Below are 25,000 nucleotides of genomic sequence, written 5' to 3' on the forward strand. Positions count from 1 at the left end.
ATGGTGGTGGTGGTGGTGGTGGTGTGAAAGAAGGTGACAGACAGATTCTGTTACCAACAAGTATCTCTTTCTTCTTCTCATTGCATCTATAATTTCAATTGATTAAAAAAAAATTATTTTTGTAACCCAAGTCAAAACAGATACACTTTCTCTACATGTGCATGCATGCATGCGCGCACGTGTGTGTGTGTGCACGTATGTGCATGCGTGTATGTATATGTGTCTTTGTGTACGTGTTTGAACATGCGTATGTGTTTGTTTGTGTCTGTATTTGATGCGAAGAGGAGAATGGGTTGACATGGGGGGAGAACATCCATCTTTCTGTCAAGTGATCATTTTTTTTCATTTTTCTTAACATCAAACTGCACCCCCCCTCCACCAACAATTATTTATTTATTCATTTTATTTATTTATATTTTTCTTGGAATTTTCATATTGAATTTCAGTTCAGTAGCATTTACCAGTCAAAGAAAGACAAAAACCAAAAAAAAAAACCCGAAGAAAATCCATTGCAGTGTACTGCAATCAGACTGTGTAGCAGGATAAGGTACATTGCTGCTTGTAACACATTTCAAAGAAAATATCCAATAAAAAAATATCAATAATGCCAAATTTCTAACCAAAAATAAATAAATAATATAAAGAAAAATAAAACAAGAATTTTAAAAAATCCCAAGGATATAAAAATCAGAAATTTTTGTGTGGCATATTGCTTTATGGTATTCATGAGGTGTGTGAGAGATGCGTGATGCTGTATAACTATGAAAGTTGGGCTGGGAATGTTTTGGCTTTTCCCCAAAGCCTATAAGTAAAAAAAACTCAAAAGAAAGAAAGGAATAATCAAAAAAATAAATAATTGAAAAAGAAGCATGTGAAGTAAGCTTTTAACCAAAAAAATTGTAATTATGGAAACTGACTTCAAAGATTTTAATTAGTAACATTTGAACTTATGAACTCTTCGTTTCTTTGAGCGTTTGTTTGCTTACTATTTTGTCTTTGAAGATATCCATCATACGACTGTTTTCTACCTTTTAAAAAATTTTTTTGTTCCAGATATTTAATTAAACTGTTTTTTTTTAAAAATAAATAAATAAATAAATAAATAAATTCAAGGTAAGATTTTTAAAGTGAAATGATATCTTACCGCCATATTCATTTTTTTTATTTCATTTTTTTTTTTTTTGGTTTCGACTTCAGTGTCAGGTTGAACTGGGCCAAACTTGAGAAAAGGAAAAGAGAAACGATTGCTCTTTTATAATAATGTTCATTCCTATGAAGGAGAACTCTTACTTCACCTTCTACATACATAGTTGTATGATTGATGAATGATAAACAGTTGTCATACAACACTCACATGTGTGTATACATACATACATACATATATGACCGCTAAATCTACAAGTTTTGTTTCATTCTCTCTCTGTTTATTTTCTCTTATTCCTTTCTGTTGAAGAGCATAGGCTCGAAACGTAAAAGACTTTTACATTTTCGTGAGTGTCAAACTAATACACCTCCTTGTTGTTTATACACCTGTCTTCGTTCTTTGTTTTTCTATAAATTTCAAATATATATATATATATATATATATATATATATATATATATATAGGGTGTGGTGGATAAACTGTCATTTGAATTATGCAAAAATGAAAATAACACTGACATCTCATTTTAACAGATATATTTACTAAAATTACATGAAAATATCTTGAAATACTAAAGAGTAAATTTATTCAATAAAATCACCATTATCTTCATCCAGAGTCTCCAGATGACTTTGGAATCTCCTGCAGAAGTCCTCTGGACGGTCTCCTTGTTTAAGTTGGTGAATGCTGCCATAATGCTTGCCTTCAGTTTGTCTTTGGTATTACAAGGAGTTTTGTTGGTCTCTCGTTCAACTGTGGTGTGCACACAGGCATTTTGTGAAGACAGTCGTGCAAGTCGTAAAGAAGAGATATTGTTTGTTATGTGTTGTTTCTGATTTACATTTGTATTGTTATAACCTTGTCATAAGTCCATGTTATAACGTGGCATATACAGTGAGTTCAAAGGACATAACAGTGTCGACAGTGAGACACAACAATATTAATATATATTAACAAAATGTTTTTTGTCTTTTCCATTTCAGAAATGAAAGCCCTCTCATGCACGCTGGCTCCACTTTTGTTTTATTTATGGTGAGTCCTGATCTTTCTTCAATGTTTCTCATGTATTTTCTGTTATAACTTTTCTTTTTTCCTTAATTATGGTAAACAGAAGGAATTATAGTGTGGGGTTAAATCTTGCAAAACCATTTTTGATTCTCTCTAAGAAACGATTTGTCTTATAAGTCTTTTTCTGTCAGTATTACTTACTTAAGCTCTTCACTCCCTGTGAAGCCAGAGGCCATCAATGCCTTTTCTCACTGTTCTTGACACTGGACTATCTTTTCTGCTTCTCTCCTGTTGAATCTTTGCTTTTTTCAGCTCGGTTCCAGTATCCTGCCTCCAGCTATCTTTCAGATGAAATTCAACTAAGCATTTTGTCTGGGGTGTTAATGATTCTGCCAGCTTGCTGGTTTCATCCTGCTAATTATTATGAAGAAACGACCCACTCCCTTGTATTAATTGTATACTCAGGACACCCTGTATTTATAGGCTAATTGTGTGTTTATTTTTCAACTTAGACAACAAAGGTGTTGGTTTCTCAAAACAGCACTACTCCAGCCACCCCCACCTTACTTTTGCAAGAAGTCAATGAACTTTGCCTTATGAAAAAAACAAGGCATAACTTTAGACTTTAACGATGAAGAAGTAATTAAGCTGGCACTCATCGCAAAATACATTTATATATTTTTAAAACTAAGAAGCTGAAATAGATATAGAGGGGACCTCACGAAGTTGCGGAAAAGCAAGTTTGGTGACTCTGTGTTACTATTGTCACCATAATTAACTGCGGAGTGGCAAAAACAACAGCTTCTTTTTTTTTGCTATGAAAATAGTCAATTTCCAATTTATTTATTTTTCTATAAAGATTAGTCTCTGACAATCCTTTTTTTTTTCTTTTTTACTATGAAAATAGTCAATTTCCAGTAGTATTCTTTTGTTTGTTTTTTTACTATAAAAATAGTTAGTTTTTCACAGTATTTTTATAGTAAAAGTATCTATTTAGAAAACAGAACAGTTGTTAAAAAAAGATACCTTTCTGACACATGACAAATAAATATAATTTTAAGAGGAGGCACCGACCGATATGTTTTAATTCAAAATGGGTTTAAATAGTTTTTAAAGATATTGATTCTCGAGAAGTGAAAGTTTGTTTAGTTTGTTGTCTCCTACTTAAAATGCTAATTCTGTCCATAGTATGTGTTGGTGGTGGTGGTGGTCTTCGTAGTGGCAGTGGTTGATGTTGTTGGGGGCAGTGGAAACAGCTGCTGTTGTTGTTGTTGGTGGTGGTGGTGGTGACGGTCGTGTTCTTGGTAGTGGTGGTAGTTGTTATTGCTGGTGGTGGTAGTTGTGTGTGTGTGTATGTAGGAAGAGTCAACTATTGCTGGCGATGTTGGTGGTGGTGGCCATTATTAGGGTTTCCTCTCTGACCATGTATTGCTATACAGTTTCCTGTCATATTACAATATTTTTTTCACAGTTGTTTAATCATTATTCAATAGTTTCTCCCATGTCTCGCATAACTCCCACCCCTGCATCCACACCCCACCCACCAAACACACACATGCAGCATGTGTGTGACTCGCCCCTCCCCTCAATCCTCACGACCCACCTGTGTAGAACATAAGTGAACAAATAAAATAATAAAATGAACATAAAGTACTCCTCATAAACTTTCTTACCGATAGATGATACGAAAACGTATAAAGTCCATTGGTGAACCAAATAACAGATGTCGGATCTGACACCCTTCTGCTTCACCCAATCTTTCTTTCTCTCTCTCTAACGCATTCATATTATATATGTATACATACATATATACACACATTCACACACACACACGCACATACATATATACACATACATACATATACACACACATTCATACATATATACATATATATATATATATATATATATATATATATATATATATATATATATACACATGCGCACACACACACACACACACACACACACACACACACACACACACACACATAACAATTTACCTAGGTGTAAACTTCTCCTAAGGTGTATTAACTATCTGAAGAATTTTCTGGTTTATATTACCTATATCATTAACAATGTTATTCCAATAAGTAAACAAAAAATAAACATACAGTTTATTAATATATAAATATAAATAAGAAATGGAAAACAAAACAATAATTGTTTGTATAAAATAATTAAATTGAATGGAATTTATAATTGTTCAATTTATTGTTTTGTTTTCCATTTCTTATATATACATATATATACAGGCACAGGAGTGGCTGTATGGTAAGTAACTTGTTTACCAACCACATGGTTCCGGGTTCAGTCCCACTGCGTGGCACCTTGGGCAAGTGTCTTCTACTATAGCCTCGGGCCGACCAAAGCCTTGTGAGTGGATTTGGTAGACGGAAACTGAAAGAAGCCCATCGTATATATGTATATATATATATATATATATATATATATATATATATATATATGTATATATGTATGTATGTTTGTGTGTTTGTGTGTATGCGTTTGTCCCCCCAACACCGCTTGACAACTGATGCTGGTGTGTTTACGTCCCCGTAACTTAGCGGTTCGACAAAAAGAGACCGATAGAATAAGTACTAGGCTTACAAAAGAATAAGTCCTGAGGTCAATTTTATCAACTAAAGGCGGTACTCCAGCATGGCCGCAGTCAAATGACTGAAACAAGTAAAAGAGAAAGTATATATATATGTATATATATATGTACATACACACACATACACACGTATATATATATATATATACTCACATAAAATACATACAGTACACATACACACACACACACCTACACACACATATATTTATAACGTGCACACATAAACTTAAATGGAGAGTTTATGTGTGGTTGGAAGTATACGTGACATGGCTGTATTCGTCTACCAAATCTAGTCTGATCTTTTCATGCACCTTTCTTCGGCAAATATTGATTGCCTGTGTCTGTTATTACAGCAATGTGGTTCTTCACTTCAAGCATTTATTGTGTGTGCAAACGGATAACCATGGATATATGGATTGATTCAGGATCGACTGACTGATGAATGTTTATTGTGTATGCATACATGTGTATTTTTTGCCTTTTCGTCTTGTATTTGTTTCAGGCAATTAGACTGCGGCCATGCTGGGGCACCACCTTGAAGAATTTCCAATTGAATGGATCGACCCCAGTATTAATTTTTTTTTCCTTTTTGAAACCCGGTGCTTATTTCTTCGGTCTCTTATGTCGATCTGCTAAGTTGCACGGATGTAACCATACCAACACCGGTTGTCAAGTGGTTGTGGGAGACAAACACAAACACAAAGCCACACACACACACACTCACATAAATATATATATATATACACACACAATGGGCTTCTTTCAGTTTCTGTATGCCAAATCCATTCACAAAGCTTTGGTTGGCCCAAAGGTAACAAGTAGCTCTGCATCATTACCCAACATGCTGGAAATTACAGCCAAGTCTCCCTCAAATCACAGCCAACCATCTTAAAAAGAGGTGACATTGGATAAGGTAGTCTTAGATAAGTTTTGCCTAAAGAAGATGGAATGTTCATGGCTAGAATGGCTGCTCTATCAAAGCTGATCTGCGACTGAAAAACAACAATAATAACAACTGTAATGTTACATCGACCCCTATGGAATTTGAACTCAGAACGTTGAGGGTCATAGCTGAATACTACAATGTGTTTTCTCTGGCATTCCACTACTTCTGTCACTTCATCTCCTTTGAATATAAATATATCAGGAACCCTTTGACTAATGGGTCTGCTATCTTATCTGGTTGGCCCTGCTACAATTTCTAAAATAATGTAGATATATAAACGTTTAATAAGTATCTTAGAATGTAATTAAAGAATTTGATCTCTGCTTGAATTGGTAGCAGTGTGATGATTTTTGGTTTTGGTTTTGTTTTATTCTTTCTTGCAGTGCATGTGCACAAGTGAACTGACGTCATTCTTCCCTAAAATATGATACCATATTGATCATATTGATTTCTCGAAAGCAGACAACTGATTGAATTTCAATGGAAACTGCCATATATAATATTACTAATATTTTCAACATTATTATTATTGTTCTTTCTAACTCAAGTTTTGTTGGAACTCTTGGAGTCTTGCATGCATAACGGCCTTGCTGCCTGCTGCCTATCTGTTCTCTTCACCTATCTGATACTTCCTTGATTATTCTGGCCATGCCAAGGAGGCAAAGCTTTTGTAACAGTTCTACTGAGTACTCTATTCCAAATTATCATTATTATTATTATTATTATCATTATTATTATCATTATTATTATCATTATTATTATTATTATTATTATCATTATTATTATTATTATTATTGTTGTTACCTCTGCCTTCACTAAGATGGAGGTATTGTTTTCAGTCGTGTTTGTTTGACCGTGGACAAGATATCTCAAGAACTGCTGGGTGGATTCGGATGAAACTTTCAGGGATGTTTGGCCTTGTAACTGGCATGAAATGATTAGATTTTGGGATCAATCTAGTCCTGGACAAGGATTCTGGATTATTTTTCCTTGTTTATTACTAATTTTTGAGAGCGGTCAGGTTCACTTTTAATATTCTCGTTTGTGAGAGCAGTCGAGTTTATCTCAGATATTCTCATTTTAAAATTCAAATCCGGCTAATTGTTGAGAGGATGTTGGTGTTACCTTGGCGGAGGTCTGCGCTCTCTGACTGCTCTTGTTATCATTATTATTTGGTGAAAACTTTCAACTTATTTTTGTTGGGTATGATGGAAAGTGTCAGCTGATCACAGCCAGCAGATTAAGGTGACACTTGTTCACTGGTCATGCTTCAAGAACCCTGCAGAGAACTCCAAGCAATGATGATTTTTGTAGGTATTCCATCTTTACATTTGTACCAATCTTTTTGAGCCATGAAACATCATGGTTGCAAAGCAAGCTTCTTAACTACCCAGCCACACCTGTGCTGTGGAGAGGGAATAATTAGAAATTCTGTATGGTGCACCCAGGTGTAAATGGTGGATATACAAGAGGTGTTGTGGGAGCAAAGGCTAGCTGACACAGAAGTTAGCATTGTGTTTGGCAGATCCTCAGCCATCAGCAATAGGGTCACATGTGGAATTGATACTTTCGAATGCCTGGAATGTAGTTTAGAAGTAATTAGTAGCTTTTGTTTACCTGGGTGACCTAATTAGCTGTGGAGGTGGGTCTTCCCATGCAGAGTAACCGGACCTGACCCCAGGTTGAAAAAAGTTCAGAGTGCCATTACCCCAGGTGTTAACAAAATTCCAGGACTTGTGCATACAGTACCAAATCCACTCTCAAAGCATTGGTTGGCTTGGGGGCTATAGTAGAAAACACCTGCCCAAGGTGCTGTGCAGTGGGACTGAACTCAAGGCCACATGGTTGGGAGGCTAGCTCTTTAACCACACAACCACACTTGCATCTATTATGAGTAATGTTGGCTCAGAATCCATAAATGCACTTTGTAATTCATAATTGTAATCAATACAGTGTTTGTAATCAAAGCAGTTTATTTATTACAGCAAAACAAAAAAAAAAGAAGAAAAATAGAAAGTAAAGAAGACTATCCAGAAAAAGTCAATATCTTTTTATATATAAAAATAACAAAACCAGGTTGGGAGATTATGTGTGAATGCATCACTGGATAGGAAGAAGTGTGGGGAAATAGAGAGAGGGTGAGAGAGAGAGGGAGAGATAAACATAACTAGATGCCCACATAGATAGGTAGATAGATACAGGTATATAAATAGATAGATTGATAGATAGATAGATAGATAGAGGTATATAAATAGATAGATAGATAGAGGTATATAAATAGATTGATAGATACAGGTATATAAATAGATAGATAGATAGATATAAATAGATAGATTGATAGATGTATATAAATAGCTAGATAGATACAGGTATATAAATAGATAAATTGATAGAAAGATGGAAGAAAATAAATAGATAGATAGGTAGATGTATATCAATAGATAGGGGTGTATAAATATGTAGATAGATCACTAGATACATACATACATACACACATACATATTTAGTGTGGGAGGTTGCTAATAAAAACTTCAACACTTTAATAATTGGACTGAATCATTAATCCAATAACCATGAAATAACTCTGTGCAGTAAAATAACGACAACACTCGTTCTGTGTGAATAACTTCACGTTCAGGATTTTATTCCAACATGCGATAAATGAATGTGTTCAGTGAGTATACAATGTTCAATAAAGATTTCTGGTGAAGAAGAAAGGTTTTGAACAACTTGCCATGTTCCATGGTGACTTTGACTAACTAGAAATAAAGCAAGCTACGAGATTTACTTTCCACAAGCATTAGACGTAGAATACCATGGCGAGCTATTAGTAGGAAGTCAGGTATTGTGTGCATATGTGTATATGTAATAATATATTATGTGTGTGTGTGTGTATGTATATATCTATGTGTGTGCTTGTGTGTGTGTATATATATGTATAGATATTTATATATGTATGTATATATATATATATTAATTCATAAAAGAGATTTAGCTGGAGTTTTTGGTAGTTTTTTTGAAGGTATCAGCACTTCAAGCATGCTGGAGGCAGGTCGTTTTCACCCTGTCTCCTTTGATATAATTTTATATATATATATATATATATATATATGCATACAAATGTGTAGAGTAGGCAACCTTGAATATATACAAACAAACGCTGGCCTGGTTGTAAGAAACAGGAGCGATTGTTATTCATTCCCAAGATTAAATCTAACACTCTGCCGTATCAATCTTTCCTTCACTGTAAACAGACATCAATTTCCTGTCATTCCGGCAAATGCAATGAATATTAACGAATTGCATATTTTTTTGCTTCACTTAATTCTATTATTTTCGATACATATTTGATGTCATTATTGATGGCAAGGAAAACATTGGTTCATATAAAAATGCTACTGGGTCTTGTATTGTTGTCAGAGAACAGTTTTATTAAGAAAGACAAATCAATAAATACTGTGTGTGTGTGTGTGGATTGTATTTATTTGTGTATGTAGGTGCTGGTGTGGCTGTGTGCTAAGAAGTTTACTTTCCAATTCACATGGTTCTGGGTTTAGTCCTTACCGTGTGGCACCTTGGGCGAGTGTCTCCTTATTATAGCCTCAGGCTGACCAAAGCTTTGTGAATGGATTTTGTAGATGGAAACTGAAAGAAGTCTGTCATTATATATGTATGTATATATATGTGTGTGTATGTATGTATCTGTGTATGTATGTATACATATGTATTTTTTTTTTTGTTTTTCCTTGAAACACCCAATGTTTTTTTTTTCTTTTTTATTCTAGGGGATAGATCCAAAATTAATGTCAGCATGTTCATCTTGTGTCTTAAGGTTCTGTGGAACACTTCACACATGTTGTTGATGAATCTTACATGTTTGTTGCGTATTTGTTTAGACGACAAGGTTTTTGTGACCATCACCTCTTTTAAAGTCTTATATGTTTCAGATGTTCGAGAATGCATGCAAGCTGGTGCCATTCCAGCAGCTGTCAACATTTTCCTTTCGGTTACATGTCTGATGTGAACGAGAGATTCTAAATTCTTGAGAATTCTTCCAGTCGACGTTGGTGAAATCTGCACCAGTCTTAGCAGACGACAACTTACACTACATGTTTGCATGGTGAAACTTGCACTAATATTAGTAGATGCCTTATTATTATTATTATTATTATTATTATTGCACTTGCTTGGCGAAATGCCCCAGTCTTATTTCATGACTTGTTATGCACTTGCAAAGGTGAAACTTGAGTTGGTTTTAGTTGATGACCATTGTGGTAGTCTGAGTAGATCACATGTTATGCAAATGTAGAGTCGAAGCACTTCACCTTAACCACCTCTCATACTACAAAACTTAAAAGAATGTTATATTCACAATTTTACAGCAATTTTACTAAAAAAAAATTTTTTTAAATAAGATATAAATGAATGGCAGGGAGTGAGGGATAACGAGTTTGAAGAAACGAATGCTGGTTGACACCAGCTAAAAATATTTAGTGAATTTCATAAATTTTGGATAAGTTTTTCTTCTCATTCCTGGCATATGAACGTATCTGAATTTACAAATTTTGGTAAGAGTTATGGAATTATGTATGAATCAGCAATGGAACCAGAATGTTGATTGACAGATTTGGTTGACTTATATGGCAGGACCTGTTCTTTAGCTTTAACGGTTTGTCTTTATCTTTAACAATATTTTAATTGCCTGCTGCTTTGTTTTCCCTATAGACTTATCTACAGTTACAAAAAAAAGAAAAAAAAAAAGATAGAAAGAAATTCTATCATGGTCTTAAGAGAATTATTGAGTGAAAACTTAATTCTGACGTCTGTCGTGTTAACATGTTGGCAAAAAATCATTTCCCTAGATAAAGCGCCATGCAAATTCCTCTGACATTATGTGAGTCTGTGCATGTGTGTCTGTTTAAATGAAGAAAATCCCTGGAGAAGCTTGAATTGCAAGCACTCGGTAGTTTTATGGTGCTGCTTCTTCTACATGGTTTGTTTATGTCTCTGTAACTTAGTTGTTCAGCAAAAGAGACCAATAGAATAAGTATTAGACTTAAAAATAAGTACTGAGGTTTGATGTATTTGGCTAAAACTTTTGAAGGCAGTGCCCCAGCATGGCCTCAGGCCAGTGACTGAAGTAAGTAAAAGATAAAAGATTTGATTATTCGTGTGTTTTTTATATTACACTGCCTTTATTTCTGTAAAAATGTGTTTGTATATATGGGTAGATATACGCATACGTCTGTATGTGTGTGTATTTCTATGGATGTATATGTGAAGGAGAGGGAACTTTTGTTATTTCATTTTTAAAAAACCTTGTCCAGTTGTTTAGACAAATAATTGCAACTACTTCTACAAAAACAGATTTTCCAAAATGATTTTCGTTTTCAAATCAGTGAATATCATTGATCAATTTAACGAACCGCCTTGCACAATGTAATCTTTTCATTTTTGCCATTTCTAATTTTAGATATTGTTCTGGGGCAAAATTGTGTTAAAAATCTCACATTAAAAACAATTAATTTCAATCAGATTTAATAACTTCTCTTTCCTCCTCACCTTTTTCTCTTTCTTCCTTCCTTCCTTTCTTTTTTTCTTTCTTTCTTTTGTCTTAAATTGCAGTCCAAATGTTTTTTGTTTTAAATTTACAAAAATTTTAATCAATCCTTTTATGAAAGATTTTTCTGAGATTTTGAATGGTTTCCATTTTTGATTTTCAATTTTTAAAATTCTTTAATGAAAGAACAAACTCGTTAGTTTTTTAAAATGCTTTTTGTGAAAACAATAATGGTATACGAGTTGTTGTTGAGTTTCTCCAATCAGCTTCACTTGGGCAAGAGCTAAATCACAGAGGTAATTGGACTGGATGTGAAGTGGCAGGCCACTTAATATACAGGCATACAAAATATAAACCAGCTACTTGGGTACCAACATTAAATAAGACAACTTCCATGCTGGGAATTGAATGTGGGCCACCTGGGTGAATTCCAAGATCTATTAAGTAGCTCTAATACAACCTCAGCAAGATTTGAACATAGAACCACTTCATTGCTCTCGTACCATTGTTGGGAACTCAATGTGATTTGTATTGCTTTAATGATTCGTTTGCTCTTATTTCAGCAAGCCTTGATGTCTTTTGAAGAAGAAAGGATCGAAGAAGCAACTAAGGCTTTACAAGAAACAGAGAAAAAATGCGACCCAGAAAGTGGTGTCTTCAAGACTTTACGAAGAAAATTTTCCAAAAAAAAGCGACACCAGGTAATATGTGGAATGTTTAAGAAAGAAAATGATAGATGCATTATGTTGGATTATGTTGGTTGTTGGCTTTGTGGTGTTTTTTTTAATGCTTTCTCATATCTCATGGAAAAGAGCACCCAGAAACAAAGCACAACAAAAATAGCTTATTGTTGTGTTTTGTTTCTCTTTTTTACCCTGATGAGATGATTACATTGTTTTACATCATTTTATTTCCTCTGGAATAATACCAATGTTTTCTTCGAAACATATGTCGGAAGTATAAAGATTTGAATAACAACTGCGTTTAACTCCATTTCTTTATTTATCTGTTCTACAAAAACATTTCACTAAACCCTGGAATTTCTACCTTTATAAGTAGGCCGTATCATCCTTGGTACTTATGTGAATTTTTGCTACCCTGGCAACTATTTATTTATTTTTTCCATGCTATTTATACCCATTGATAAAATGCACCTACATTTATATATATATATGTATGTATATCTTTTTTTTTTTGTACAGGAGGTTCAAATTGGTAGCGAAGACCGAATGCAGCGACAAATTATCATAGCAGACTCCCTGTTGTACCAAGCAGTGCTTACTTTCACTCACCAGGACATTCCTAGCTATATCAAAGGCGGTTGGCTTTTACGCAAGGCATGGAAGATCTACGAGAGACTCCATCGTGATATCACTGAAATGTTGTCTAGGCATTCTCAAACCAAACTCAGCCAATCAACGGACTCCATATCAAGCAATAACAGTGACGTTCGGTTAACATCAGATTCCACGTGTACGGATGGGAACGATAACGAACTCACACAGGACGTGTTGGAGCGTCTGTTAGGTGCGGTAAACTTTGGCTACGGAACATTCCAGTTGTGTGTTTCAATGGTGCCACCAAAAATTCTTAAGTTAATCGAGTTCTTAGGTTTTGAAGGTGACCGCATTGCAGGATTAGCAGCTCTAAATGAAACAAGCAATAGCAAAGATATGAAAGCTCCGTTGGCAATACTTGGACTCTTATGGTATCACACAGTACTTCGTCCATTTTTTGCTTTAGATGGCATCAAGATATCTGCTGGTGAGTATTGTGCTAGATTTATAGATATCATCATCGTCACTGTTACCACGGTTACTATATCTTTCTCACCATCACGAGTGTCTTTTGTCGCATCTCTCTCAAATCACAGCTCATTATCTTATTGTGTGTTTATACAGGCCAGTGAAGTAGACCTGCTAGATATAATAGCCACATCTCCCTCAAATGTATCTTTATATACGCACACACACACACACACACACACACACACACATACATATGGGATAATGAGATAGACTTCCACATAGTAGCTATATCTACTAAAAATAGTAGCCACATCACCACTAAACCATTAAATGACAATCTAAAGTATTACAAAATGAAACATATCGTAATGAGGTCCTGGTCACATGAGATAGCTTTCATTATAGAAAGATAATTGACATAGTTACATAAGTGGTAGTTATCGTTTTATTATCCTTTAATTATGACAGATAGGGTTAATCTTGTTGAGATTTAAGAATTAAGCAAACAACAATGTACTCAGTGGCATAGAATGTGATAAAAATAAGTAGAAGAAACTATTGCTTAATATTGTAACAGTTTTAAGGGGGTCAAGCTGCCAGAATCATTAGCCCACCGAGCAAAATGCTTTGCATGTCTTCATGTTCTGAGTTCAAATTCCACTGAGGTCGACTTTACCTTACATCCTTTCAGAGTCAATAAAATAAGTACCAGTTGAGGACTGGGGTCAATGTAATCAATTTTTACCCCCAGTCACAAAATTGCTGGCCTTGGGCAAAATTTGAAATCAGTATTGTAGCAGTTAGAGAATTACTTCTACAGATTTTTCTTGCAAGAGCATCCAACCATAGAAAAACTGCCTCAGTAAGTCTTGTGTAGCTCGACTGTAAAATAATGACAATGAGTCAGTCTTAAAAAGATATAGACAGAGTCTTACTTAGACACTTCCTAAGTCATAGACTGTGTCTATGAAATTAATTTTCCTCATTGAGCCTTTGTGAATTTTTCTTTGTGTCTTGCATGTCTCTCAGTCTACCATTATATTTCGTTCTTTGTTCCCTAAAAAAATAAATCTTTCATATTTAAATATCTATTCCAGGTATTTGTGATGCAGAACTGCTAATAAAAAATCGGGAGAAAGAGTTCCCACGTTCTTCTCTCTTCCTCTTCTTCAAAGGGAGAGTTCACACTCTAAAGGTAAGGCATTTCATTGCTTCCTTCTTTGATTGAAACATGAAAGAGTTACTTTTGTGTTTTACATTTATTTATTTATTCATATAAATAATTACATCAACAAAATACCTTAGGAATGAGAACCCAGGTTCGGAATTTCCCCAGGACACCTGATGAAGGCTGGAGGGTGTATCAGCTGAAATGTTGTGTTAACAACAAACAAGATGAGGACAGATATCTGTCAAATGTAAATAATGTAAATAACGTATGCTCTTTTTAGTCTGCCAATAACTATGTCCATACGTGTGCTTCCAAAGGAGATCACTGACTGTTTTCTCCTTGATTCTGTAATAGTTTCCTTTCCTAGATCAAGTCATTTTCTTGATTGTCCTCTTGCATTTATTATTTTTGTTCCCCACAACTTTCTCATTAATCAATTCAAATATTTATGTTTGTACATGCGTAACTTCATTAAAACTGTTTCTCTTCAGCGTGAAAATGAATTAGCCCTATCTCTATATCGTCAAGCGCTCACCGTTGCTGCAGGCCAACGTGAAATTGAACTCATGTGTCTGTATGAAATCGGTAAGTCAGTCGTAATCTTTGTTTGTTCCTTCATTTAATGTCTATTTTTCCATGCTGGCATGGGTTAGGTGGGTAGTTATTTGAGGCAGGATTTTATGTCAGCAATCTGGATCTGTGTTTCAAGTTGTAATTCCACAGTTTGGAAGGCTTTCAACTTATATACAAGTGTGTATACAGATCACTAAACGGTTTTACTTTAAAACAAACACTTCATATCACAGGACCAAGGCAGTCTTAGGCAGGTTGCTATCAAAAGGATTAATTTAGCTGTTATTTATTAGACAATGCTAAAAAAACAAAAAACTACTTATCATATACACAAACTAGTTTAATCAGTTAATACTTCTTTTTAAGCGTTTGACCTTTGACCAATGTTAAGAAATCACCTATTTTTCTAATCTTCTGATACTTGATAAGCCATAATGGGTTTGTTGCCCCTTCTCGTACAAATACTGACATTTTCTTACATTAAAAACAGACTTTTTATTTATTATATTTAGAAATGAATTGGAGATGAGATAAATTACTCCTTGGGAGAGAATGCCAGACTGCTGCAGATGACTTCCCCATGGCATATGTGCAGTTTTCTGCTGTTTTCCCTCTCGCCACCTCTCTAGTTTCTTTCCTCATAACTTGAAACTTGACAGATATGTTTTCAGTAATGTAGATTACAATTATCTTAATGAAATTGTTTTTTATATTTTAATTTTTTACAAAGCCTTATTTTGTGATGCTTCTTCACAACTGTCACATGATCTCAGGTCAAGGGCGTACTTTAAACACACACACTCATCTATATATATATATATATATATATATATATATATATATATATATATATATATACAAGAATAAGGGCAGGGAATCGTCAATTAATAATAGAATTATATATCATCATCATCATCATCATCATCGTTTAACGTCCGCTTTCCATGCTAGCATGGGTTGGACGATTTGACTGAGGACTGGTGAAACCGGATGGCAACACCAGGCTCCAGTCTGATTTGGCAGAGTTTCTACAGCTGGATGCCCTTCCTAACGCCAACCACTCAGAGAGTGTAGTGGGTGCTTTTACGTGTCACCCGCACGAAAACGGCCACGCTCGAAATGGTGTCTTTTATGTGCCACCCGCACAAGCCAGTCCAGGGGCACTGGCAACGATCTCGCTCGAAAATCCTACAGGAGCCAGTCAGGCGGTACTGGCAACGGCCACATATATATATATATATGATGATGAATATTTTTTTTTTTTATGTATTAGTTGCTACACTGAAAACGTTTTCTGAGTTAGCATTTAGAACTTATAATTACAATATAAATCAAATGTATTCAACCACGAGAGTATTAACGAACGAGCTTGTTGCACTACACACTGCAAGTATTCTGAATGATACCCCAGAAGGATCAGAGGCAGAATTGAACCTGGCAGAGTTTGAACTCAGAATGTAAATAGCTGGAACAGATAACTGCTTGGCATTTTTCCTGATGCTCTAACGACCCCACTAATCCATTAATCAACGATAACAAAAACCCTTTTTTATTTTATTCTCCTAGGTTGGTGCAACTTGATGAAACTAAGATGGACAGAATGTTTATATGCTTTCCAAAGGTGAGCTTTGCTAATTTCATCTTATTTACCTTTCGTTGCTCGTTTTTGTAGACCTGATGAGAGTCATCATCATCATTGTCATCAGTGTGGAGCTCAGGATGATTATAGTGGTGATGGTGATGATTGTCGTGTCCGTTTTGCTTCTTGGCCCAGTACCATGTCAGTCAATAGACCCAACACCCTGCTTGTTTCATCTCACCATTTCTACCCAGCCCTTTTTTCTAATTCTTAGTTTTCTTCCTCTGTATGGGTAACGGGGTGCTCCCCACCCCATTGCACCTGTGCCAGTGGAACGATAAAAGCAACATCCGAGCATGGTCGTTGCCAGGGGCCACTGACTGGCTCCCATGCCAGTGGCACATAAAAAGCACCATTCGAGCGTGATTGTTACCAGCATCGTCTTACTGGCACTTGTGCCGGTGGCACGTGAAGAACATCATTCGAGCGAGGTCGCTGCCAGTGCTGCTGGACTGGCTCCTGTGCAGGTGGCACGTAAAAAACAGGTGTGGTTGGCATTAGGAAGAGCATCCAGCTGTAGAAAGTCTGCCAGATCAGATTGGAGTCTGGTGAAGCCATCTGGCTCGCCAGTCTTCAGTCAAACCATCCAACCCATGCCAGCATGGAAAGCGTATGTTAAATGATGATGATGATGATGATGATTATTATTATTATTATTATTATTATTATTATTCTTTCTGTTTCAGACTTCGGGATGAATCCAAATGGTCCAAGTGTTATTACTCTTATCTTCTAGCTGGTGAGTTGGTTTTGCTTTCTCTCTTTTTCTCTACCTGTTTCTTCCTTTTTCCCCCTCTTTTACACACACACACACACTCTCTCCCACACACACACTGTTTCCCTCTCTATCTCTCTGTCCTTTCTCTATTTCCCTTCCTCTTTTCCATTCTCTTCTCTTTATATCCTTGTATTTTCTTCTGCTTCTGCATCTCTTCCTCTATTCTCTTTCTCTCTTTCCATCATGCTTTATCTGTCTGTCTGTCTCTCAATCTCAGTTAATTAATAATTAACCTTTTTGTTACCCTATTTCTTTTGAAATACTCTGAATTTGTTTCAATTAATTTCAAAAATAATGAAGAATTTAGAAAAATTTACCCTGTCATTATTAAGCTAATATTTGGAACTTAAATTTTGAATAAAAGGTCACTTTAAATCACAAAATATGTCTCCTAGATCCCGGATAGTATTTAAAGGATTAAACTAACCCCATTCACATCCCTCTATACACCTTATCAATACATGATACTTGAACTGTGATTCTTTCTTCCAGTTTGTCATGGATCCCTGGGGGACACTGAGGATGCCCAGAACATTTTCCAAGATGTGCCAAGCCTTGTGCGAAGCAAGAACAATCAGATTGAATCCTTTGCATCACATCGAGTAAGTTACCTTTTTCTTTTAAAGTAATTTTTTTTAATGTTTTTTTTTTTTTTTTACTTTTATTAGCTGTTTTATGGCAGGCACCATAGGTGCAAGAGCTACACTTTCTATTAGCTCCAAAATTCAAGAAACATGGTTTCATTGTAGCTTAGTAATTTTCTTCCTAATTATTTTGCTAATTAATGGATGTTACTCCACTGTTTGGCAAAGGGTCAGTCTGTCACTTTCTCTTGCCTTCTACCTCCCTCCCTAGCTCTTCCTCTCTCTTTGTCTCAAGTGTATGTGTGTTGGCTCAGTGGTTAGTGCATCAGGCTCACAATCATGAGGTACTGAGTTCGATTCTCAGACCGGGTTGTGTGTTGTGTTCTTGAGCATAGATATTGCAATACCTGGAGACGTACACATAAGTGACAAAGAACTAGAAAAGATTGAAAAGTACAGAGTACCAAAAGACGAAATTGTAAGAATGTGGAGTGTGAGGAGAGTGTCTGTCATTCCAGTAGTTGTAGGGGCACTCGGAGTACTAGGAACCAAGTTCAAGAAATATGTCAGAGAAATCGGAATTGACATGAGAGCAGAGGAAGCCCCGAAAAACTGCTCTGCTGGGGACAGCTAGGATTTTGAGATTGGTACTTGGATGTTGAATGTCTCCCATGATGATTAATGACCAAGTATCAAGGCTTATAATGTGTGGAAAGAGACCCCGTGAGACTCTGACGGCAGACTGCTGTCCGCTCTCACAGAATCTGCCAGAACAAACACGACCAAACGTTCTGAGACGTAAAGCAATGATAATAATAATAAAAACCCACATTTAAGAGGAATGTGTATGAAATGTGATGTTCTACACACACACACACACACACACACAAACATTCACATACCTCCTTTTCACCCCTTCCTTCCTTATTCATCTATCACCCCTTTCTTTCTCTCATTGCTATTACTTTCTCTCCTCTCCCTTCACTTGTATTACTCTTTCTCCTACTCTGTCCTACTCTTATTCTGTGATGTTTGGACAAATATACATATATATATACACACACAAATATATATGTGTATATATATATATATATATATGTATATATATATATACATATATATATATATATAATGTACAAATATATGAAAACACTATGCTCATTATTTTATTAGGAGATTATTTTTCTTTAATGCAATAAATTTTTTCCTTTCTCTATTTTCAGGCTGAAAAAATGAAGAGCAATCAAGTCACGCAAGAATTTTGCAAACTTTTCACTCTTGAATTGGTCTTCCTTTGGCATGCACTACCTACCTGCACTGACGATGAGTTACGTCGAATGCTTACAGGTGAGAAGATATTGAAGGGCTGCACTGTGTCCTGTGCATCACTATTACAGCAGTCTCTGTCCAGGACTCTTTCCACAACCACCTTCATCTTCAAAACATCTGTCCATGACCAGTCTGGAGCAATTCATCAGTTTCTGTAGCATTTTTATCTAGTTTAACCCTTTCGTTACCGTATTTATTTTGCGATACTTTACGTTTCTTTCAATTATTTTAAATATAACAAAGAATTTAGTAAAATAACTTAGTTACCATTCAGCTAGTGCTAGGAACATAAATTGTGACTAAGGTTTGGTGGAAGATTATAATTCAAAACTTATGAAAATAAGATATATTTGTACTACAGAGACAGAGTTGGTTCCAGCCGAGTTGGTATCGAAAGGGTTAACACAAAACTTTATTATGTAGTGAGCTTCCAAATGTCTCGAACGTTTCTGCAAACCAGTCAGCTGTGGCAAGCTGTGTTTAGTAAGGTGTATTCAAAGTGTTGTTACATCAGTCTCCTTCAGTCTGGAATATCAAAAGTCGGCAGGTCAGCTTATTAAATGTATAATAATGATATACAGAAATTATAATAATCTAGGACAGTTATAACTGCCTCTGCTAAAGAAAGTCTCAAAACTTCTGTAATGCACCTTTTACAAATGTGATATGGTCTACCAACAGTAACTTGAAACTTTACAACTCATTTGACTCATGCCAGCATGAAAAGCATATGAATGGTGGTGGTGGTGGTGGGTGCAAAGGAGGAAGAGTTACAAACAATATGTCAATGTCTTATGTGGTGGTGGTGGTGGTGGTGGTGGGCGGGGGATTTACATCATGCGTTTAGCATTACTTTAAGTTGATTTGCTGGCTCTATCAGATAAGATTAGCTTGAACACTGATCTATTGGATAAAATTAACTGGGGTACTGTGGCCTTCTGGATAAGATTGATTAGGACACTAGTCTAGCAAATAACTTCTCGTGTTTTATGTTCAACTCTATTGTGTTTGTTGCATCTGATGCAATCTATTCCGATTAATAAACATGTACTTGGGTATGGCTGTGTGGTTAAGAAGTTTGCTTTGCAACCACATGGCTTCAGGTTCAGTCCCACTAGGTAGCACCTCAGGCAAATGTCTTTTTACTATATCCCTGGGCCAATCAATGCATTATGAGTGAATTAGGTCGGCGGCGGCGTTTAATCGTGTGTCCGATAATTTATTTGGTTTCTTCTTGACCATTTCTTTCCCTCTGTCCGTGTTTAATGCCTCTGATGATTAATGAGGCCGATTCTTGCATGGAAGTATCTGTTGCAAAGTTCACAAAGGATCCGTGGTGGAGGCTTTGGTTGTTGTAGCCTCCATTTTCTTAGGTAGAATTAGATAAACAGAAATAGTTTGTTTTTAATGAAGCAATCCATGGTAGGTCCAGTAGCCAAGAAGCGTAAGAGAGTTCCAAAAAAGGGCATGTCAAAAATCACATCTGCATTCATTTTGGGAGTTCACTGCTGCAGTCTAATTGCAAGTTAAAGCGCATCTCGGCAATGACCCCCTCATCAAGATGAACAGAACCCGCTAGGAATTACACAATCAAATCGTTCACCAGGTGAATGATATATTTTGATATATTTTTAATTAAGGGGTAAAAAAGTTTTTAGTTGATTGATTTGTTTTACTAATTCATTTTGATCACAGTGGGATTGAACCTGAAGCCGCATGGTTAAAAAGGCAACTTCTTAACTACAGCCATGCCTGTGCCTATCATATTGTTTGCAATTATTATTTTTCCTGTTTTAATTATGTTTGATAAACTTACAAGTGTTTTATATTGTTATGTTTGTGCAGTTTGTGAGAGTCAAACAGATGCTCGGATATTCCACTTGAAGTGTCTTCTAGAAGGTACCATCCATAAGGAACTTGGTGATACAGAACTTGCCATTCAGGTAAGAAGCAACTGGCCATTTCCTGTCAACAACAGTTTTGTGTTCTTAGAGCTAATTCTTAGTTTCGCTTTCTTTAGCATTAAATTATACGAACGATAAAGTCTGTCATTTACATTTATTAGTATTCTTCTCAGCAGAAGAAACAAACTCTTCCATCATCGGAATTTGGACAACAATAATAATTGTTACATATTGGACTTTCGGAAAGCCTTGAATATTTTTATCATTCCACTTATAAATTGTATCAGTAAAGTACATGTCAGCAAGTATGATGTTCTTTGTTGTTTGCATGAATAGAATATTGAATTAAGAAGAAGCAAAAGAATTGACCAATGATAAATATGTCTGACAACTCTTGTAAAATGAATGCTTATTGTTGTTGCAGTATTTGGAGGAAGCACTGGCTAGGTGCAGTGGGAAGAAAGATGATGTGCATGTTGCTGCATTTTCACTCTATGAACTGGCTTCCATTTATATTACAGATGAGGTAAGACTGCAATTCTGCTTCAAACTAATCACGTCTCTGATACCAGCTTTATGTCAGAAAAGGGCTTTCTTTCTTTCTCTTTTTTGTACAATTGGATTTGGATGTTTTTCCTTTTTTTTACTTACCCCTTTGTCTTTCCCTTGGATAACATCGGTAGCGAGGAGATGAGAGGCTGGTATGCATGTGTGACTGCTGGTCTTCCATAAACAACTTTGCCCGGACTTGTGCCTCGGAGGGTAACTTTCTAGGTGCAATCCCATGGTCAGTCATGACCAAAGGAGGTCTTTACCTTTTATCTGATCCAGATCAGATTGGAGCCTGGTGCAGCCTCCTGGCTTGCCAGTCCCCAGTTGAACCATCCAACCCATGCCAGCATGGAAAACAAACATTAAACAATGATGATGATGATTATTATTTTTCTATCATTATCAAATACTATCTTACCCCAGTCCTTTTGTATAATTTTCACAGTTGTAGCATTTTTTTTTATGTGTTCGCATGTTATTCATGTCTCCTTAATATTTAAAATGTTTTTTTTTTATAATTTCTATTTCCAGCCTGCCAAATCAATACAGTTGTTACAGTGTATTAAGGTATGTTTTACATCTCTACCCAGTCAATGTCTACCATATTTTCCAGCATACAAGTGAATGTAGCATATAGTGTAAACACGTAGAGTAAGCATTGAAACATCTCCATCATCTTCGCAAATCCTGCAGCATTTCACAAGTGACTTTTCCTTCTCCAAGATTGTCTCGGTGTAGAAGTTGACCTACGTTTTTTGGGTTGGAAATCTTGGTCTGAAAGATTCAACTTGTTTGCCGGAAGATACAGTGGTGTCTTTGTCAGAAGAAGAATTGGGATGTGTGTAAAATGATAATGATGACTATTGTTATTGATGTTTTGCTCCCTGGTCAGTCTTTTTTTTTGTGAACTTTTGTGATCAATGCTATACCAGCAGTGTTATTCCAGTCTTTGTAAAACATAGTGCATTCACTTTTTAAAGACATGTTCGGATTACTACTGTACACATTCAGACTTCTGTCAGCATGGACAACAGACACTAAACGATGATGATGATGAACTCATAAAACAAAATAAGCCGAATATGCTCCTTTGTCACTTCCATTGTAATTTTGAAAAAATAAACTGTTAAAATCGAGCTGCACTCTTCAAAACTTGCACTAAGAATAAGGACATGGTAAAATTACTACCTGCTTTTATAGCAAGTTGATGCAGGTAGTTTATCCCGCCTCCTCTGACTTTTAGTTCATGCATTTGAAAGAACCATATTATATATGAGATGACCCAATATATATATATATATATATATATGTATATATATGTGTGTGTGTGTGTGTTTGTGTGTCTATATTGTTTTTTGTTATATTTATTGATATGCTTTTTCCTGCTGTCTATTGGTTTATTTACCTGTCTGTTGGTCTGTGTATTGTTACCTGATCCTTTTCTTTCTCTGTCTTTTATAGGAGAAGTACAAAGATTATCATTTTGAAAACCGTTTAACAGTGAGGGCCAACAACATGCTACGGAACCTGAAACCAGCTGGCTAGAAGTGGGGACTTGGTTGATTGATGTATGGCTATTTTAGAATTCTCTGGAGTGAAGTCTGGGCAATCACAACAACAACAACAACAACTACTACTATATTGATGGTGGGGGGAAGGAGGAGAGGACTATCACTTCTGTCCCTCTGTCCCCTCCTTGCCTTGCCGTTGGATTGCCATACACACATATTCTGTTGCAAACTTACCCAGGGCTCTGTAAAGCAGCCAGTTTTCTTATATTTGTTGTTGTTTTACTTTTTTTATCATACCACTGGCAGAAGTCACATGTCCTTGTCCTAGCCAATAGACACAAGCCACCTAAAAACACCCACCACACCCCACCCCACATACACACCGTTTTCTTTGTTTTTTTAAAAAATATTTTTCATTATTATTTTTGTTGGTTTTATTAGTGAATAAATGCCATCCCATCCTTTTCTCTCCTTCCCTCACTCTCTCTCATTACATACTCACATTATACACACACACACACACACACACACACATTCTGATGTTTTTTTCCCTTGTTTCACTTTTTACTACCATTCTAGTCACACCAAACATTGTTGCCTCTCGTTATTATAGAAGTTTGTTTTGTTTTATTTTATTTTTCTTGGGTCCCCTTTTACTTCAAAAATTATTTTTAATGCACATATGTGTGTTCAAGTATGTATCTGTGAGTATTAATATACATACATACATTATATATATATATATATATATATATATATATATATATATAAAATGTCTGTTTGTATGGAGTTTTCTTTGTAGAGAGTGATAGAACTTCACGTTTGACAGACAAGGTTTTTTTCTTTTTCACATCTACTTTGCACTGCGAAGGATCTGCTGTATAAGTTTTTGTCATCTGTCCATGATAAATCCACATTTTTGATAGTCAAGCTCTTTGGTATAGACCAAGGGACTACAGAAGCCTTAAAACTCAAACGCAACCCGACCATGCTGATGTCTTTGATTCAAGAGGTTTTTATTTTTCTGCAATTTCACATCTTTTACTACTTCTCTTTTTTTATTTCTGATAGATTACCAAAACACTTGAGAGTTGAGGTGCCACTGGTAATGGATTTTAAGGAGACACTGCTGCTCTTTGAAGAATATAATTCTCTTTGGCTTTAAAGTTACCTTTGGTTTTTGTTGCAATACTAGCTATTCCAGAAAACAGTTTACCGTAGTCAGTTGAAAGTATAGAAATCACTTCTGCTGGTTTCACATATTTTATCTTTCTTCACAAAGTAACATCTTTTGTTGGACATAGATTCCAATTGAGTTGAGATTTTTATATTAGATTTAGCTTTTGATGCTCTCCTTTATAATTAACGATCTTATTCATAAGTAAATCCTATTTGCTTTTTGGTCTTTCTTCTTTCAGACTTGATATGTCACCTTATACAAGTCTTTTCACTCTCAGAGCTACCAGCTAAGCCCTTTTTACCTTGTCTGGTTTGCTTTTACTGTGCTGACCACATTGTTTTTTTTTTGGGGGGGGGGGTTGTAAACTTCCTTATTGAAGTTCCACCTTCTCCTCATTCTCTGGTACCTGATGAACCCTTCTTGGCAAGCAGTTATGTTTGTCAGAAACATTTATAGTATTATTGTATTGAGCATCACTTTTTTTTTTCCAGAGTCTGAGCTTCTTTGAATTCATTTTATTTGCCCTCTTGAACATTATCATCTTTATTAGTCTGGGATTTTATTATTATTATTATTATTATTATTATTATTATTATTATTATTATTGTTTTTAACCAAAGATTCCTTATCATTTTTCACAAATCTCTTTTGAGATCAGATTGGTTCTGGATAAGATTTCTTCATGACATCACTTGCTGTATCTTCTTATACTTCAGTGTATCAGTGTATTGATCTAAATGTTATAGATTGAATATT

At 35.5% G+C, this 25,000-nt stretch overlaps 1 protein-coding gene across 1 annotated transcript in view; it reads left to right on the forward strand.

The window, feature by feature from the left end:
• The window catches only part of LOC106877535 (tetratricopeptide repeat protein 39C), a 38,152-nt gene extending 14,476 nt beyond the window's left edge, over positions 1 to 23,676 (forward strand). The window contains exons 2-14 of the mRNA XM_014926460.3: positions 2,128 to 2,176; positions 11,839 to 11,976; positions 12,478 to 13,039; positions 14,121 to 14,218; positions 14,686 to 14,779; positions 16,334 to 16,388; positions 17,093 to 17,145; positions 17,677 to 17,786; positions 18,992 to 19,115; positions 20,943 to 21,040; positions 21,426 to 21,527; positions 22,085 to 22,120; positions 23,015 to 23,676. Of these exons, the coding sequence (XP_014781946.1) occupies positions 2,128 to 2,176; positions 11,839 to 11,976; positions 12,478 to 13,039; positions 14,121 to 14,218; positions 14,686 to 14,779; positions 16,334 to 16,388; positions 17,093 to 17,145; positions 17,677 to 17,786; positions 18,992 to 19,115; positions 20,943 to 21,040; positions 21,426 to 21,527; positions 22,085 to 22,120; positions 23,015 to 23,098 (1,603 nt within the window). The 3' untranslated portion in view covers positions 23,099 to 23,676. The remainder of the gene's footprint in view (positions 1 to 2,127; positions 2,177 to 11,838; positions 11,977 to 12,477; positions 13,040 to 14,120; positions 14,219 to 14,685; positions 14,780 to 16,333; positions 16,389 to 17,092; positions 17,146 to 17,676; positions 17,787 to 18,991; positions 19,116 to 20,942; positions 21,041 to 21,425; positions 21,528 to 22,084; positions 22,121 to 23,014) is intronic.
• Positions 23,677 to 25,000: the final 1,324 nt, after the last annotated feature.

This window comes from Octopus bimaculoides, chromosome 25, assembly GCF_046866305.1.
Source record: "Octopus bimaculoides isolate indiv1 chromosome 25, ASM4686630v1, whole genome shotgun sequence".
NCBI classification, from domain to species: domain Eukaryota; kingdom Metazoa; phylum Mollusca; class Cephalopoda; order Octopoda; family Octopodidae; genus Octopus; species Octopus bimaculoides.